General features: G+C 34.5%; 1 protein-coding gene across 1 annotated transcript; it reads right to left on the reverse strand.

The window, feature by feature from the left end:
* Positions 1-915: 915 nt before the first annotated feature.
* On the reverse strand, positions 916-1,616 carry LOC149946591 (uncharacterized). Its single transcript, XM_090173661.1, has one exon. It carries the CDS (start codon positions 1,468-1,470, stop codon positions 916-918), a length of 555 nt encoding a protein of 184 aa, XP_090029787.1. The 5' UTR covers positions 1,471-1,616.
* Positions 1,617-16,922: the final 15,306 nt, after the last annotated feature.

A 16,922-nucleotide genomic window follows, 5' to 3' on the forward strand; every position in this document is an offset into this window, starting at 1 on the left:
GAGAAAAATGTTGATCAAGCTTGCCTCACTGAAAATATAAAACCTCCTAATCTGCCTCTAAAATTATGCGAGCCCAAAATGGACGAGATCTTGAAAACCAAATTACCAGCTATCTTAGTTTTAACGATGGAAGACAGCTCGCAATAACACCACTGCAATGTTGTGATTTTTTTGTATATATAGGAGAAGGATATGTTTTAGAACGAATAGTATTTGATCCGGATTTAAGGGGAAAAAAATGTCTACCTAAATTAACGGATTTTTATTTTGATTATTAATTCAGGGCCGGATTAACCAATAGGCCGAACAGGCCTGGGCCTAGGGCACCAAGCCTACAAGGGGCACCAAGAGGGTTCGAAAAAAATAGAGGTACAAAACTTTAATCATTTGCTTTTCACAAAATATTTTCCGGAGTAATTTTAGTAAATGCGTCCCCCCCCCCCCCCCCTATGAACCAAACAAGTTTGATTTTCACATTCTCTGACGGACTGCCGTCAAGCCCCTGACGACATACTAAATCTGGCAGCAAAATGAATTTTCCTTCCATTTCTCAATTATAAATTGAGGAAGCGCCTAGCTCGCTTCGCTCGCTATTGAAAGGGGGCACCAAAATAAACTTGGGCCTAGGGCCCCATAAAGTCTTAATAGGACCCTGATTATTATATGGTTTAGGACGAAAATGCTGTGATATTTAATAGAAATTTTAATTTCATGATGTTTTACTATTTATGGACTTCAGCAATATTTATTTCTAAAAATTTTACTATTTTAACAAATTTCGTATCTAAAATTATATTTACATTTATTTCATTTTCATGTTTATAGTTTTGTTAAATTAAAATTGGGTGTAAATATATATTCATTGCTTAAGATAAAAAATTCAACTATTTGCAAACAATTTATAGTATTTATTTATTACCTATCCAACAAAGGATCACCCGAGAAATTGCATAAATAGCAACAAAGTGTCCAAATTTTGTTAATTTTGTCACCCATGGAGTTAGGAAAAGTGTACTTTAAAATCCGATATCTTTTGATTTGTCGTATAACGCGTTCTACGTGTATTCGCACACTAGCAATTTCTCTTGTCGCATTTTCTTCTTCTACACTCAATTGCTTTTTACCGTGCAAAAATGGGAGGATATTTAAATCTACCCCTTTTTCATTTAGTTCCTCTTTAATCAGAAACCCTCGATCCGCCATGACTGAATCTCCTTTTTCTAGCATATTAATTACACCACCTTCCACTGTAATTACTTTATCCGAAGCCCTCCCAGGTGCCAAATTAGAAATAAAAGAAATCCAACCATTGGGTGCAATACCAACAAGGCCCTTCGCTGTATTATGAGACTTATATGACGAGTAAGTTTTGCTCTGCACTCTAAAATCTGATGGCGTTTCGATGAAAATTTCAGAACAGTCGAGAATTATTCTGGTGGTAGGGTAAACGCTTTTAAAAGAGTCCGGCATATGCTTATCAACTGTAGTACGACTTGGCCAATGACTCTGCTAAAAAGGAAATCCACCCAAAAATTCCAAATTTTGCTTATTGTTGTTTGCGAGACTCCAGTTCGGTAGGCTAAATCCTCTTCGAGAAGACCAACTCGAAGTCTGCTTACAACTAAAAACAGTTGGGTCATTGGACTAAGCAGAGGTTTATATCTCTTTTCCGTCTTTCTGGGTGTGTTGAAACTGTTCACTCGTTCCCAAGCTTCTTCGTAACCCTCAATAGCAAAGTCATAAAATGATAAAAATCTCTCCTTACAGTCGAAACCAGTGTAGAAATATAAGGCACATTCATTTTCCAAAATAGCTTCGATAGTGAATTCGGGTTTCATTTTAGCATTTTCCAACTGACGTTGTAAATCCCATTGAATAACTTTACAACTCTTCTCTGTAATAACAGCTTCTATGTCTTTTACTTTCTTTTCCAAGTCTTTGTTCTTCTCCTTCAAGATTTTAATTTCGCCTAATAATATCTCAATTATTAAACTCTTTTCTGACTTTTCTTTGATTAAATCTTCAATTTTGTCCGATGCCACATACGAATAGTTATGATCTAAACCAGTATAAAACAGTTTCGATTTTTTGCTAATAGAATAGAATATCATAAATGATGCAAAATGTTTACCTTCAAAATGATTTGAAAACGACTGTTGGCGAAGAGCCCCGTTATGAATTTGGTCTTTTTTTGATCATTAACTTCTTAGAAGCGCTTTCAACAATAACTTCAGCTCCCAATGAAAAATCTAAATTAACTGGATACAATTCGCTCACAGTTAGATTTGGATATGTTTTGAATAATTTTCCTAATAAAAAGTATATTTAGGGTAAATACAACTAAGCAAGTTATGTACCAAAAAATCCATACTTTTATCTCCAGTCTTATGATTAGATTTTCTTTTGGTTGAGACTGTTGAAGCTACTGGTGTTTCATCCGCGTAAGTTTGCTAGGGAAAGTATTTGGGAATGTTGTCAGACTTGGTTTTAACGCCAGTTCTATTAAAGTGTGCTCCACAAATTTTGCTATAAGTAGATGGAGTCCACAAGCTGTACTTCTTCTTCGGACCTTGACGATAAATTCGAGCCACCCATAATTTACACATTTTCTTGTTTTTCGGGAATATATGAAAGCTAATGTTTCGGTTTTGCTTTGAATTATTAGTGCAACCAGGGACGCAACAAGAAAATCCACCACGTAATTTCAACTTTCTTTCAGATCTTATATAAAGAAGATTACTATAATAAATACCAACATCTAGTCATCCTAATATATTTTTTGATAAACTTACTTTGACATGTTGGGATTTTTATTGGAAACTGAAGAAGACACAACTGAAATAACACTGAAAAGATATAATAAATATTAGTAAATATTTTACCAGTAAAATACGAAAAATATTTAATGTACTTACTCTGAAACATTGGAATTATCTTCCGATAAACTAGCCAAAGCTTGAGAGTTGTCCATTTCGTAAAATATATTTTGTTTAATTTTACCAATATGATGATTTTTCACACAGCTGTAAGCTACCAGCCATAGCCGTCAGATATGTACCAGCTGAGCTGATGCAGGACGCGAAAAATATATTCGCCGACTCGCCGAGGCTTAAAAAACAATGTCAAATTTTCCCCCTTTTTTACTTAGAAAAAAAAGTTCCGGTGTATCTCAAAACGATAATAGATTATGTTTCAAGCCTTTCTGAAGCCGTTTCGCTAATATTTATAATTTATTAACTATATTTAATTAGGTTAAGAACCATTTTAAGACGCCTCGAAAATCGCGTAACGCTATGGGAAAAGATTTTTCTCACCACGACTGTATCTGTCACTCGGTGATTCCAAATTCCGCCACTGGAGGTCTCTATCACATGAAATAGCATCCATTAAATAGATTAGGAGAAGTCGAGCTTTCCGAAAGTCCATTTTCAAATAGATTAAGATTATAGATGGTCATAGAGTAACCCACTCGCATAGAGTGGAAGGCTATCAGCGAAACTTATTAACAATTTTCGTACGCTACGTCTTGTTTCCGAGGCGTGAAATAAGCAAGTTGTCCTAAGGGTAATGTACAATATCTGGATAATAAAGTAAGTTTGTACTCTAAAAAATGTAAAAACCACACCATCGCTCTTCAGACTATATTCACTGAGATAAATTTCTACTGCATAAATTACAGAAAATATCTGGCAAACCATCATTCCAGAAATGTTCTAATTTCTTTACAGATATTTCCATAATAAAGGTTTACAGAACCAACTGCTTTTTTAACAGATAAAAAAATGTTTTTCACTTACAGATTAATTATATAAAAATTACAGATATTTGTATTGTAAATAATACAGAACAAATATGTTAAATAAAAATGTAACTTTTTTTTTAAAAATCAATGTTCTGTATATATTAAAGAATGTTTTATTTAAAAACTGAACAAATTGTGTTTTTATAAAACGGACTTTTGTAAATATGGCATACATTTCTGTAGGACAAACTGAACAACCTGTGTTTTTATAAAACGTACTTCTGTAAATATGGCACAAATTTCTGTAGGGCAAACTGAACAACCTGTGTTTTTATAAAACGAAATTCTGTAAATATGGCATACCGTTCTGTAGGACAAACTGAACAACCTGTGTTTTTATAAAACATACTTCTGTAAATATGGCATACATTTCTGTAGGATAAACTGAACAACCTGTGTTTTTATAAAACGTTCTTCTGTAAATATGGCATACAGTTCTGTAGTACGTCTTATGTGTTGCAAAAAACGGAATTCTGTAAACATGTCATATAATTTCGGTAAAAAACACTTAACCCAGATTTTCTGAAATACTTTGAATTCGGTTTTTTAAGGAAACTTCTTTTGAAAAACGGACATTCCGTTGTGATAAAAAACCTATATTCTGCAAATATTACAAAATATTGGATACAATTTCGAAAAAATCATTTATTCATGAGCCAATTTCCCAAAATTACTACAGGATTTTATTTTTAATTAATATCCAATCATATTGGGATATTTTGTTTATATAAAAAAGATCTTCACGTTTATAACCTCTTTCGGATTCTCTGGATTTATCTTGGTGATGCATCTATAATATTGAAAGAAAATTAGTTAAACCTTGACCTCAATAATTTATGTTTAGTAGTAGAGTCAGCCCGCATTCAAAGAAAGGACTTATTATACAAGGAAATATTATTCCCTCTTTATGTTAATACGGGTTGCCAAAACGTTTTCATTTAAAAATTCCCCAACTTTTCCAGGTTTTCCCTGACCGTCTAAAACAATTTTCATGGACCAATCAGTAGAGTAGCTAGGGGGGCGGCACTTTTCACTTCATGGCAACTGAAGCGACGGTCAATACTCCATTTTAAACTAGTTTTGAAAACTATTTCTCTGCAAAAGGTCTAGCTACGCCACTGGGACCCATAACTTCTTTTGAAGTGGTAATTAAATATGAACAAGAGCACATAATATGCTGACATTAGAAAGCTATAAAGAAGTTAAAGACAGTAAATCTAATGTGGTCACCGGCCAGTGATGGTCGTTGTTCTACCCCTGTGAGAACCGTGTCAGAATCTGACAGGCGAGATGCGCGAAACTTCAAAGGGAGAGGAGCGTGAGAGGAGTTTCACAAAGTACGCGTTTCAGATTTGTCAAAAAACGTCCAAAATATTAGAAAATAATTCAATATTATTGTAGTACAGTCCAAAAGAAATAATTCAAACAATGTCATCTTCACGAGTTTTACTACAGTCGAACTATGGTCCCCAGAAAGCTTAGTATGGTTTGCACAATCTTTGCGTCAATGTCCATCATGTGTTCTACGGCACCCACTCCCATATAGTAAAATTTAGCCAACGGGTTTACTTAATACAATCAGTGATGGGCGCGCTCGTATCTTTGGATACTTTTAGGATACGAGATGATACTTTATCCGAAAAATAAAAATAAAAATATACGATTTTGATATGATCTTCTACATTGCAAAATGATCGCGATAGAATTTTGAAGAAAAAAACTCGGCAGCGAACTATATTTGAAAAGATTCTTCTCTTACCTAGCCTAGCGAAAAAAAGAGCGGGAATAGAGCTAGTGCTTCCATTTGTTGTATTAGAAATTACACGATAGATTTTTTCTGGTTACTCTTCAATTTTGTTCGTATTTGAGAGGAAATATTTTAACGCCATCTAGATATGCCGATATACAATTATTTGAGCGGCGAACATCTCTCACGTGATACCGAAATATAGCCAAACCCGAAACACTGTTAAGTGATAGAAGGGAGAGGAGCGGTCAACGGTCGCGCGGTTTTTCTGCTGGGGGAGGGGGGATCATTCGCTCTATCACTAGGCAGACAGAAGAGGGAAAGCAAAGACTGATTCTAGCAATAAGAAGCTGCGCCGCGCAGCCTGAAAGGCGATTTCAAAACTAAAACCAAAACTCTCAAAAGTTATTGTTCCCACCGTCCCAACTCCCACGCAGTTAGAGTGTCACGTGTGTTGCAAACTGGCAGTGTGGGCTGTGGCGATGCAATAGCTTTATTTATTTTCCATAATCAAAATTAAAATCGATTCTAATCCATAAAATTAAAATCGATTCTAATCCATAAAATTAAAATCAAATGTTGGAGGGTTTACTACTAAATTAATAATCAAAAGATAAAAATTGAAATATTCATTTTAATACTTCGAACTTTTGATATGAAAATTTTTTATTCTACTTTCTCGTGAAACGTAGTTGAAATATTTTTAAATATACTTTTCAAAATAATGAAAACTAAAGAAGTATTTGAAATGATACTTATCTAAATCTTTAAAGATTTCTATTGATATTTTTCAGGCAAGGGCAAAAAAGAATTGAAAATAATTGAAACTCTCATATCTTAAAAAGAAATTTGAAAGATCGTGAAAAATCAAAGGGCCAAAACTAAATAAAATGAAAGATTGTGAATGATTTTGTCGAAATCTATGCTCAAAAATATCAAAAATAAAATGATATTTTATAGAAATTTCAGAGGGAAAAAATTGATAGTATAGTATAGCTGCTGCCATCTATGTAAAAAGATACGAAAAAGATAGATATAATTTTTTTTGTGCAACACTGTACGTCACTGCATTTACCTTCTCCAACACTACGAGCGCGCGCTCGCATCACGAGGAGCTTCCTATTTTCTAACGCTCGTGCAAATCGCGCGTGCTAAGATAATTCCACCAAAGCTCAGTCTTGTGACGTAAGAGCAACATGTTATACTTCTACTTTTAACAAGTTGGGTAAGCGTAAAATATTTATAGAAAGAACTATTATAAAAGAGGTGAGAGTTGCTTGTCGCGTCATGACACGAGTAGCGACCCGCACAGTCATGCTGCCGTGAGCGACATTTTAAATCGTGCCTAGCTTGTGCGACGACGGATGACAAAGGCTCCGTATGCTTAGGTGGCAAATCTTTGGTGTGGGATTTCACCTAATCTGCTATAGGGTTTATTTCTCAGTAGCATGAATGTTACATAAGTAAGCCTATCATCAAGAATTAACTTTTTAATTTATTTAAAAAAAAATGGTTTACAAAATTGAAACAGTAAAAATTAGTGGAGTTTGTAAAGAAATTCCCCAAGAGACGAGCCTAGTAGGAACGTGTTCAAGACGGCGGCCGCAATGGCTATGCGTTGGCTGATGTATTCCACGGAACGCGGCTACCCGGTTACTTTCCAAAATTTCCGGTCAGTTGCGGGTTCCAGGGCCAAGCCAAGAGTTTCAACAGCCAAAGCACAGAACTGGAAGCGATGACCGAGGCCCACATTTATATGGCGTTTTTCTTCAATTCAGCCTGGATGGCGGCCCAGAGAGGGGCGCCAGAAGACGAAGCCAAATACGAAGGCGCTATGGGGTCGGAGCGTGTGAAATCCCATACTAATGATTTACCACCGGACCAAGGGACAAGGGTCATGCCATCTCGACAAACTGCGGGGGCTCGAGGACGGAGGGCACACAGGCGGACATGTCACGAGAGCGCACCGTACGATGTCGTTGACGGCGGTGTGGCGGGACAGACGACCAGCGTTTTTTTTTGCAACTTTACCATGGGTCCCGAATGATTCGACATGGGCATCACAGTTGCAGATGCGCGGAATGCAGATATGAACAACCAAGCGAAGACCGATGGCGATTCTAAAAGAATTATCGTCGAGATGAGTACCCAGAGACGGAGAAGGAAGCGCGTTCAGCCAGGCACCGGATTCCTTTGAAATGACAGATAGGAGCCGCGCTTTATCGTGGTCGCAAGAAATTTAGAAAATTTCGTTTCTATAAAATATTTATATTACAACTACGGATATACACGTAAAACTTACATTAAATAATTGTAGGGCAAATTATAAGACGAGATCTGTAATTTTTGCAGTTTTTGGTGAAAATTACAGTGCCACAAATAAACATATTTGGTCATTTTAACAGCCAAAATCTTTGATCATGGATTACAGAAATATTTCTGTAATCTCTACAGTTCTTAGTACAAATAACAATTCTGTAAGTAAAATATACATAAGGATATTGTACAAAAATAAAATGACTGAACTGTTTTACTTGCTTACAGAAACGTACTGCAAAAATTTCGCACACATTAATACTGTACAAAAACTCTGTAGAAAGTACAGAAATTTCTCTCAGTGTTTATTCACGCCTCGAGAACAAGTTGACCCGTTAGGATTAATGTTTCACGCGCTTCCATGGGGCCTTCCACTCTATGTGAGTAGGTTACTCTATGTAGATGGTGTTGGTCGACTCTTTAAAACCGACCAAAATGTATATATTTTTTTTCTGCATTTGTAAAATATAAATATCCTAAATAAGGTGATACTTCCATTTCATGGCCATAATTGATGTCAACCTGCCTTTCAAAACAACCGTTGTATATCGTATCCAGGTCTTTAATTCGGGTGGGGCTCTTTAGCTAAAAAACCACTTGCGTTTTTCAATGTTATCATTTTGTTACCCTTGGTCCATTTCCGGGTGTTGCACCACCAAATACAGCCCCCTAAATATGCCTTTGGATTGGAAGATTTTAACAACTCCTTCTGCATTGAGTTTGTAAGTTTTCTACCCACTGGTTAAAGTGGTTTTCCCTGAGAGTTTTAACTTTCCCTTTCCATAAAAACTTGTTTAGGTTAACAGGAATAGTGAGCGTTGACTCGCGTGGCATGGAGAGCTTTTCACCACCCTCCTCCGAATTGTAACCGGACCTCCATGGTTATTAGTCCAGCTGATTATTATTATTTTAATTATAATGGCAAAATGGGTAGAAGGAACCTGGTTTTGATTAGGGATGCACCGATATATCGGCTTATTTGTCTAATACCGGTATTAGGAAAATATTTTCAGAAACAAATTTAAAAATTGGAAAATTATCGATTAACTAACTATTGATCATTTTTGATTTGATTGGCCGCGCCAAGTACGCCAGATTCCAGAAGCTAGATCATTCGTTTTTAGACAATTGGTTATGAGTGTCAACAAATAACAAACAGCGATATGCGATTTGTGATAAAAAATATCTATAACGTAAGATGAAAAGAAAAATATTCCGATATGCTTTTTCCAACTTTTTTTCACGAAAAATTAGAATAAAATGGTATGATGATAGTGTTCTGAACCGTCTTTTACAATTATTTTATTAATATCGACCACTTTATCGTCCGATATTACCGGCGATATATCGGCGGTACCCATATCGGTGCATCCCTAGTTTTGATTAAAGAGCTGAAGGATCGCATGGAATTGACTATAGCGATGATGGCGACCTCTGACGCTTTAGTCCTATTTACCCAAAACAACATTTTTGCAAAACATAATTGGCCAACAATGGTCGGTTTTTATGGCCGAAGTTTAGTTACAAATATTTAAATGTAATAATTTGTACACATCTTTTGGATTTAATAAAACAATGATTTTATTATTATTAAATACCTTCATTAACGTAAATTGATATATTTTACAGTAGAAAAGGTATTTATTTAAGAATTACGAGTAAATAACTTTCACCTAGTATGTACGTTCAGTAAAGCTCATAAAAAATCAGGGAGTAATCGGTGTAATCCTTTTTTTACACTACGACTTTTTTCGTTTCCGATTTTGACGTAATGATGCCCATCTGATGGGAATCAGAAAAATCAGCTAGAAGATATGATTTTTGATAGCGTGACGTCACACGCGTTGCTAGTAGATTTCACCGCCATGTTTTAAGACACCGGTTCAACAACCTGTGACGACACGACCTCATCAAACGAAAATCAAGCAAACACTGATTTCCAACTAATTTTCGTTACTGAACGTACCTAAAATCTCGGTAACTTTTTTTATTCACAAATTGTCGAGGATGTTAGTTACAGTTGGATCATAAATCAATTTGTAATATTAGGGGAACACGAGATAATTTTCACTGACAGGCGTCGATAAATACACGAAGAAACGGTTCATTAATGGCCCGAATGTCACGTGCAGCATCGTCGACGAGAAGAAGTAGACGTCACTCGGAGCAGAGATCGGAAATTTAGTTTTTGCCTATATCTGGCTCGGAGTCACTTTGTCGAAAAATCCTTTACTCGTTTCAGCCTAGAATTGGTAAAACCCACTTGCATAGAGTGGAAGGCTATCAGCGAAACTTGTTAACACTTTCCGTACGCTACGTCTTGTTTTCGAGGCGTGAAAAAAACAAGTTGGCCCGTTAGGATTAATGATTCATGGGCTTCCATAGGGCCTCCCACTTTATGTGAGTGGGTTACTCTATGCACTACCGACTAAATTATCAAGGCCCGTGCGCGCTCTATCCGAAGGGGGGTACTTTGACTGAAGGATTACGCGTATTTCCCCGGTAGATGGCGATCTTAAGTCTAATTCTTTAGGGGTTATTCGTAAAATCGCAAAGTAATGGGCAGTTCGCTATGATAATATTCAAATTGCTTTCAAATGGGCTTTCTTTCAATTTTCAAGACGATATTGCTCGAAGAAAGTATATTTCCGTGTAAAGTGACCATAACATTCCATAATAAGCGAAAACAACAAAGAATAAAAACCTTTAGGCCTACAACAATTTACAAAAAATTAATCATCTAAAGTTTAAGATCTTATTTTTATTGCAACTGATCAATCACAGTTCCCATAGTAATACTTTCTTGTCAAAGAAAGCTATATTCTTACAAAATATCACAATTTCTTTTTGGTAAAGAAAATTTTTTACACTTTATCACCTAAGCGTTTTTAAAACATCACAGCAATATTACTTAATATGAATAGCTATAAAAAGTGAGGTAGACTTGTATCTCATTAATATTTCTACATTTTTAAAACATCGCAGCAATATTACTTAATTTAAAAAATTGCAGGACAACGTAAGCCTTGGTTACAATATACTTTTTCTGGTGCAACAAAAAACCTTTTATCCTTATTAGTTTTAATTAAATTTACGTAGTTACTTTAGTTTTTAGGCCAAAAAAATTCGATTTAATAAATTTTACCTACAAATAAGAAGTAGGACATCCACATGCACTTGTAAGAGCGGCAGTGCCTGAACGATTTTACGTACTTGTATCGTCGCGAAGCAGACGACGCTTCACAAACACGGCCAAATACATTCGTGAAAGCTGGCTGCAGTTTTCGACGAATAAGCGCCTCTTGCGGCTATTGGTGGCGAACTAAAATTGCCAGCAACAAAATTCGGTTTCGATGGGCGCACGGGCGAGGGGTCGGACATTTGGCTGTTTTGTGTACGGGATTTTGGATTTTTTAAAAATCCAGGATTTTTTATTGTGGATTTGTCATACAAAGTCTATGGGAGCAAAATTCTTGGATTTTGGATTTGTGGATTTTTTTCCAAATTTTGTACGGGATTTGTCCAAATGTCCGACCCCTCGCGCACGGGCCTTGATAATTTAGTCGGTAGTGCTCTATGGGTAAAACATTTAATAATAAACCTGAAAACAGGTGCCACTAATGAATAATTCATTTTTTACCGAATTACATTTTCAATCGTTAATCAAATTTCCAGTATGATGTTTCATGTACGTGGTAATCTCATCAGTTATTAAGTTTTTAATAATAGCCAAAGGCAAACCTCATCACGTCGAATGTGACTAGCATAGATTTAATATTTTCTTAATTCAGTAACTAGTCAAATGGGTTCCTTTGCAGCTTAGTTTTCTTAAAGGAAAGACGTAAGAAAAGGAGCTCGTGTCATGGACGCGGCTGAGTTTGTAATTAAGGACAGCGGACCATTAGCTTGTGGTAAGTTGGATGCCCTGCGTGGATGAGCACACAGATCAGAGGATGGGAACGTGACGAATTACTGGCTCCGTCTACGCACTACTGAAGTTTTTTGCTAAGCTCTCAACCTTATCAGCTAGGAAAGTGTAAAACCCTGTATTCTTACAGAAACCAAGGATTTTAGAATGTTTCTATTCGCTACGGATTGCACGGTTTCGAACATGTTTATAAACTGGCAGGAACAAAAAACAACTTTCAGTAAGCCTTCAGGGGCTACATTTAAAAAAACTGACCTTGACTATATTTGAAATTGTAAAATTGTTATCTCGACCTTGAAGACTGTGATATCGATGGTATTCATTGTATCGTAATTATTAAACGAGAATTTAATTTGAAAGACCGAGGATTTCATTGAGTCATATGAGCACCACGAGACTCCAAATACAAATCAACATTTTAAAAGAATATTGCTTCAGTAAAGTTGCAATAGCTGGAAATAATTTTAATTAATTGAATAAAATGATCAACCCCTCTTTTCGTGGTGTTAAGATTACTTCTTTGCGTCAACCATGGGAAAACATTTAATACCAATTTAAGTACTTTGAAAACCAACTCCCAAGTGAAGCCGACACTTAAGAAAAACAATTAAAAATATAGTTATTTTACTACCCCTTTGGTAGTAATTGAAGTAGTAGTAATAATAGTAATTCAATGCCGCGAAGGCATTAGAGATGGCGCTAGCGCCAAGGGCCTGGTGCAGAGACGTTTTGCGATTCCTGTTAAGTTTAACAGGATCGCAATTTAGTGATTCAGATTTAGCGAGCTGTTTATTTTGCGATCCTCGCAATCGAAATCGCGGTGCAGAGACGTTTTAGCGATTCCTGTTAATCGGCGACGCTGTTATTTTTCCGAATTTTTATACCAAAGTCACCGACCAATAGGAGAGCTCCATTTTTGACGCAAAAAGCTATCACGTGGTTATGGTTGGCTTGCATCATGACGATGAAATCCTGGCTCTTCTAATTAATAATTATCTTACTCTAATTTTATTATTTGGTTTTAGAATTTTTATAGTTAAATCTGTTATTTTATTAAAATATATTTATATAATATAGCCACGAAGGGAAAACAAATCAGTTTCTGAAGAATGAGAGGTTATCCAAAATCTTTTTTAAAGCAATAAAATAGTGCATGAAAATTAGTTTCTTATTATTATATAATTTTCTTACTCTTTTTATTTATTAAATTGGTTGAATTTATTACACAGTTTAATGGTTTTGTTATTTTAAAAATACATTTTTATTATATGGTTGGTACACCAATAAAATAACGAATGAAAATAAGATTCATTACTATTATAAGCCAACATTTTCAAAAAGAATTCTGTTAGAAAATGAGCCGTATTATTTGGTTTTTAGGAAAATATTTATTTCAAAACTTAGCTGATAGCAATTAAAATAAATCTAGTTGTAACATAAATCAATAAATAAAAAAACAGCAATTTCACGAGTGTACAAAAATTGGTAATTTTCTAAAGCAATTTCTAGCGAAATATCCGATATTGATCGCACGTAAAACAATGGTCTTGCTTTTAGATATAAGTTGTTGTTCTACGTAATTACCTGGCATTTACATAGCCTAGTCCAGGTATAAATTGTAACAAATGATATAAGCGTGTAGAATTAACTGACAAACACTTTTAAGGTAATACCGAGGGGCAGACTTGTAAATACCCAGGTAGCAAAAACCCGTTATAAAAACGTGTTTTAGGAATGTCGAAATAATGTTTTCAAAAACGTTTTCATTCAGTTGAGTATGTCACCAAAAATAATGTTTATTCGGACGTTTCTGGGACGTTAAAACTACGTTTAATTATTGTGTATTTTAAGTGACAGGAACACCTCACAAACGTCGAAATTGCGTGGAAAACATGTCGAAATTCGGTTTTTATCATATTGAAATATGGTTACCAATACGTTAAAGGTTTACTATTTAAATGTCAATATATAGATTTAAAACCGTTTTAGATTCGTTTCAAAACGTTGATATTTGGTTTTTTTCCTGGTCAGAAATCGTGAGAAAAACGAAAGGCAAATGCTATATCGACGTTTTCATGACGATGAAAAAACCCTAAATAATCGTTATTTTCTAAGCATATTAAACGTTTAAAAAAGACAAAAATGGTACGAAAATTATGTTAAAAAAACGTTTTTATATCGTTAAAAACGTGCATTAAATATAGCAATAGCATTGTCAGGTACACAATTTGTCAGGTACAAAAAAAAGATCGATTCCATCACTAATTAAAGTTAAACTCAATCAGAAGTATTATTTGCGAGATCTGGTTCAGATTCTGATGGTTTTGTAGACAATGGAGAAATAATTGCCCTCTGTTTTTTGGAAATACGTGTGGAAGATTGTTTTAGCCAATCCTTTATAAAATCTTCAACAGTAGATTCCGGAACCTTTTTCAATTAAAAATTTGACCTAACTTAGCCTATAAAGAAAATATGTTTGTCAATAATTTTTCACTAAGTATAAGAAAGGTTCGTATGCGTACTTATCACTAACAACTTGTAAGTCTTTCGATTTTAATTTTTTGAATGCTAATTTCTTATGCCCAGCCCAATTGTAATGTTGCGCAACCTTATCACTCATTAAAGCGCTTAGAATACGTCGTGTTGTATCTCCAACTGTTCTTCCTCCGAGACCACCACGAAAAGAAACCTATAGGCAGAATGAAAAATTGGGGTTACTAAATCTGTTGCAGCAATATAATTTTGATACATTTTAGTTCTGGGAGAAAATAATTTGAACAAGTTTACCAAAATCAGTTGGTTGGTTTTCTCATCAAGAAAATTTTCCACGCAATCCAAAGATTCACAAGAATCAACAGGAAGATTCAAATGATCTATATCAAGCTTGGTGCTCTGCGGAGATTTCTCAACTAATAACTTATTTAATGCTCTTCCGTTTGCATCCACTTGGTCCTTAACCTTTTCTAGTTCCATTATAAACTTCCCCATAATTTTCTCATTAATGGTTTCCTTTAATACATTGTGCAATACATTTGCGTTCACTAAATAAAAAAATTCAGATATTTATAAAGAATTTAGCAAAATAATTTCATAATATAACTCTTACTACAACAATGTGCATCCTTTTCAGAGGCCATGTGTGAGGATTTTGTAGTAAAGCTCTCTCGTCTCTCTATTACAAAAAATTGCTTCAATTATACAAGAAGTTAAATTTTAAATAAATATTTTCTCCAAAATGTAGCTTGCCTTTCATTGGAGATAATTCCCTTCGCATAGGGATAACTTTCGATGAATTTGTTTTGCCAGTCAATTTAGAAGGACCTAAAAACATATGCAATACAGTTACGAATATTATTTAAATAATGTGAATTAATAGTTTACTTTTGGCAGGACACAGAGGCACTTTAGGTAAAATAAATTCTGCTATTTATATTTACGAATATATATTTATACATAAACATACCTTCATCACTAGTGTCTGGAAGGATCTCCTCGCGATGGACATGCTGGCGCTTTCTTTTCTCATGTGCACCTATCTTTGACTCGTTGCAGCTTTCAGATTCGGTTCCTACATCAGTTTACTTTCACTTTCAAGTGCCTTTCGTTCAGCAATTTTAAAATTATCTAAAAGTTCGATTTCTCATTATCAAACTGGATAAAAAAATATTAATCTGAAATTTCTTACCAGTTTCATATAATACAGAATTTATTCCATACTTCCTCCAATTATCGCATGGTTCTTCAGATATTAAACAGGCTTTAATGATTCTTGAATTGGTTTTATAAGGGGGCCAATAACAAAGCTTTTTGGGTTCATTGAACCATACTCTGTTAATAACTGCACATTCTGGTTCTCCGGTAGGAGACTTTTCAGTAAATTCTACGACCATATACATAGTTGACCACCTAAGAAAGGTTTCAATTATAAGTTAAAACTATAACTATAACATTAAAGGTTCTAAAAGCAGAATGAAATAAATTTTAATTATGTTAAAATAGGAAATACCAATAAAATATATAGGGATTGAGTAAAGTAGCTACGAGTACTTAACAATAAAATATCGAATTTTTAATTGTCATGCAAAAGTGGCACTGAAATGCCAGATGTTACAGAGTCTGGAATAAAGTAGCATTTTTTTAAAAATTGATAAGCTGGCCATGCTTTTAAGCTGGATAAGTTTGAAAGTTTTTCGATACCTAACACGCTTGATTTCATAGGGTATGTATACACATCAGAAACGCTTTTATAATACTTTCCAATTATATATACTCTAGAGTTAAATTTCACTATATTGCAAATTTGAATGACTTTCCCATCCTTAATTTTGCAACAGTTATTGCCAGGTTTCAATGTTAGGGAAAAACCCCTTACTGTCAATTTCTTAAATTGTATACCATTTAAAAATTCGAGAATTGGTCTATCATTTTGTTCATATTTTGTCTCAAAATTATTTAAATGAAAAATTAGATCTTTATTTAACTTTTTAAAAGTAGGAATTTTTTTAAATTGTCTTAGTTTTAATTTTTAAAATTGTTTAGGTCATTTTTACAAGCATTTTCTTTTCTAAATGTTTTTAGTTCTGTTAGTCTATTAACTACTTGTTGTAAAGGTCGGTTTGGACTGCGCACTAGGTTTTTAATTTCACCTAGATAAGATTCAAATGAGAAGGCAGAAAACTTATCGAGACAACCAAATTTTCTAACACTCCCAGCTAAATGTATTAAGTTATGTACATTGTAGACATAAAATCCTTTCCCATAAATCTGTTTGGCACTACAAACAAAACTTCTAAGAAGATTTTCAGCATAATCAATCATTTCATTGGTAGGGTTTTCCCCAGTTAAAATGTAAATAGCACAATGAAACAATTGGAAATTATCGACAAAATTATTTGGTAATATTCCCCTAAATATAACAAATCCAGTGTATAGTATAAACTGACGAAACTCAGTGGCCTTCCATCTATCTAGCTCCGAAAAACTTCTTGGTTTGCGAGAAAATTCAACGGGTGTATTTTTCGAAACATTTAACAATTTAGCTGACAACTGTTCTATAATAGCAGGTTTTTGTTTCATCGTAGACTTGGGTTTCATTAAACTTGAAATAATTCGTCGGGTACAGCCCAAAC

The sequence above is a fragment of the Leiobunum rupestre genome, chromosome 4 (genome assembly GCF_980474605.1).
Source record: "Leiobunum rupestre chromosome 4, qqLeiRupe1.1.hap1, whole genome shotgun sequence".
NCBI classification, from domain to species: Eukaryota; Metazoa; Arthropoda; class Arachnida; order Opiliones; family Sclerosomatidae; genus Leiobunum; species Leiobunum rupestre.

Excerpts from the sequence above, each read along its gene's own strand:
- LOC149946591 (XM_090173661.1), bottom strand. The coding sequence starts at position 1,470 with ATGCCGGACTCTTTTAAAAGCGTTTACCCTACCACCAGAATAATTCTC.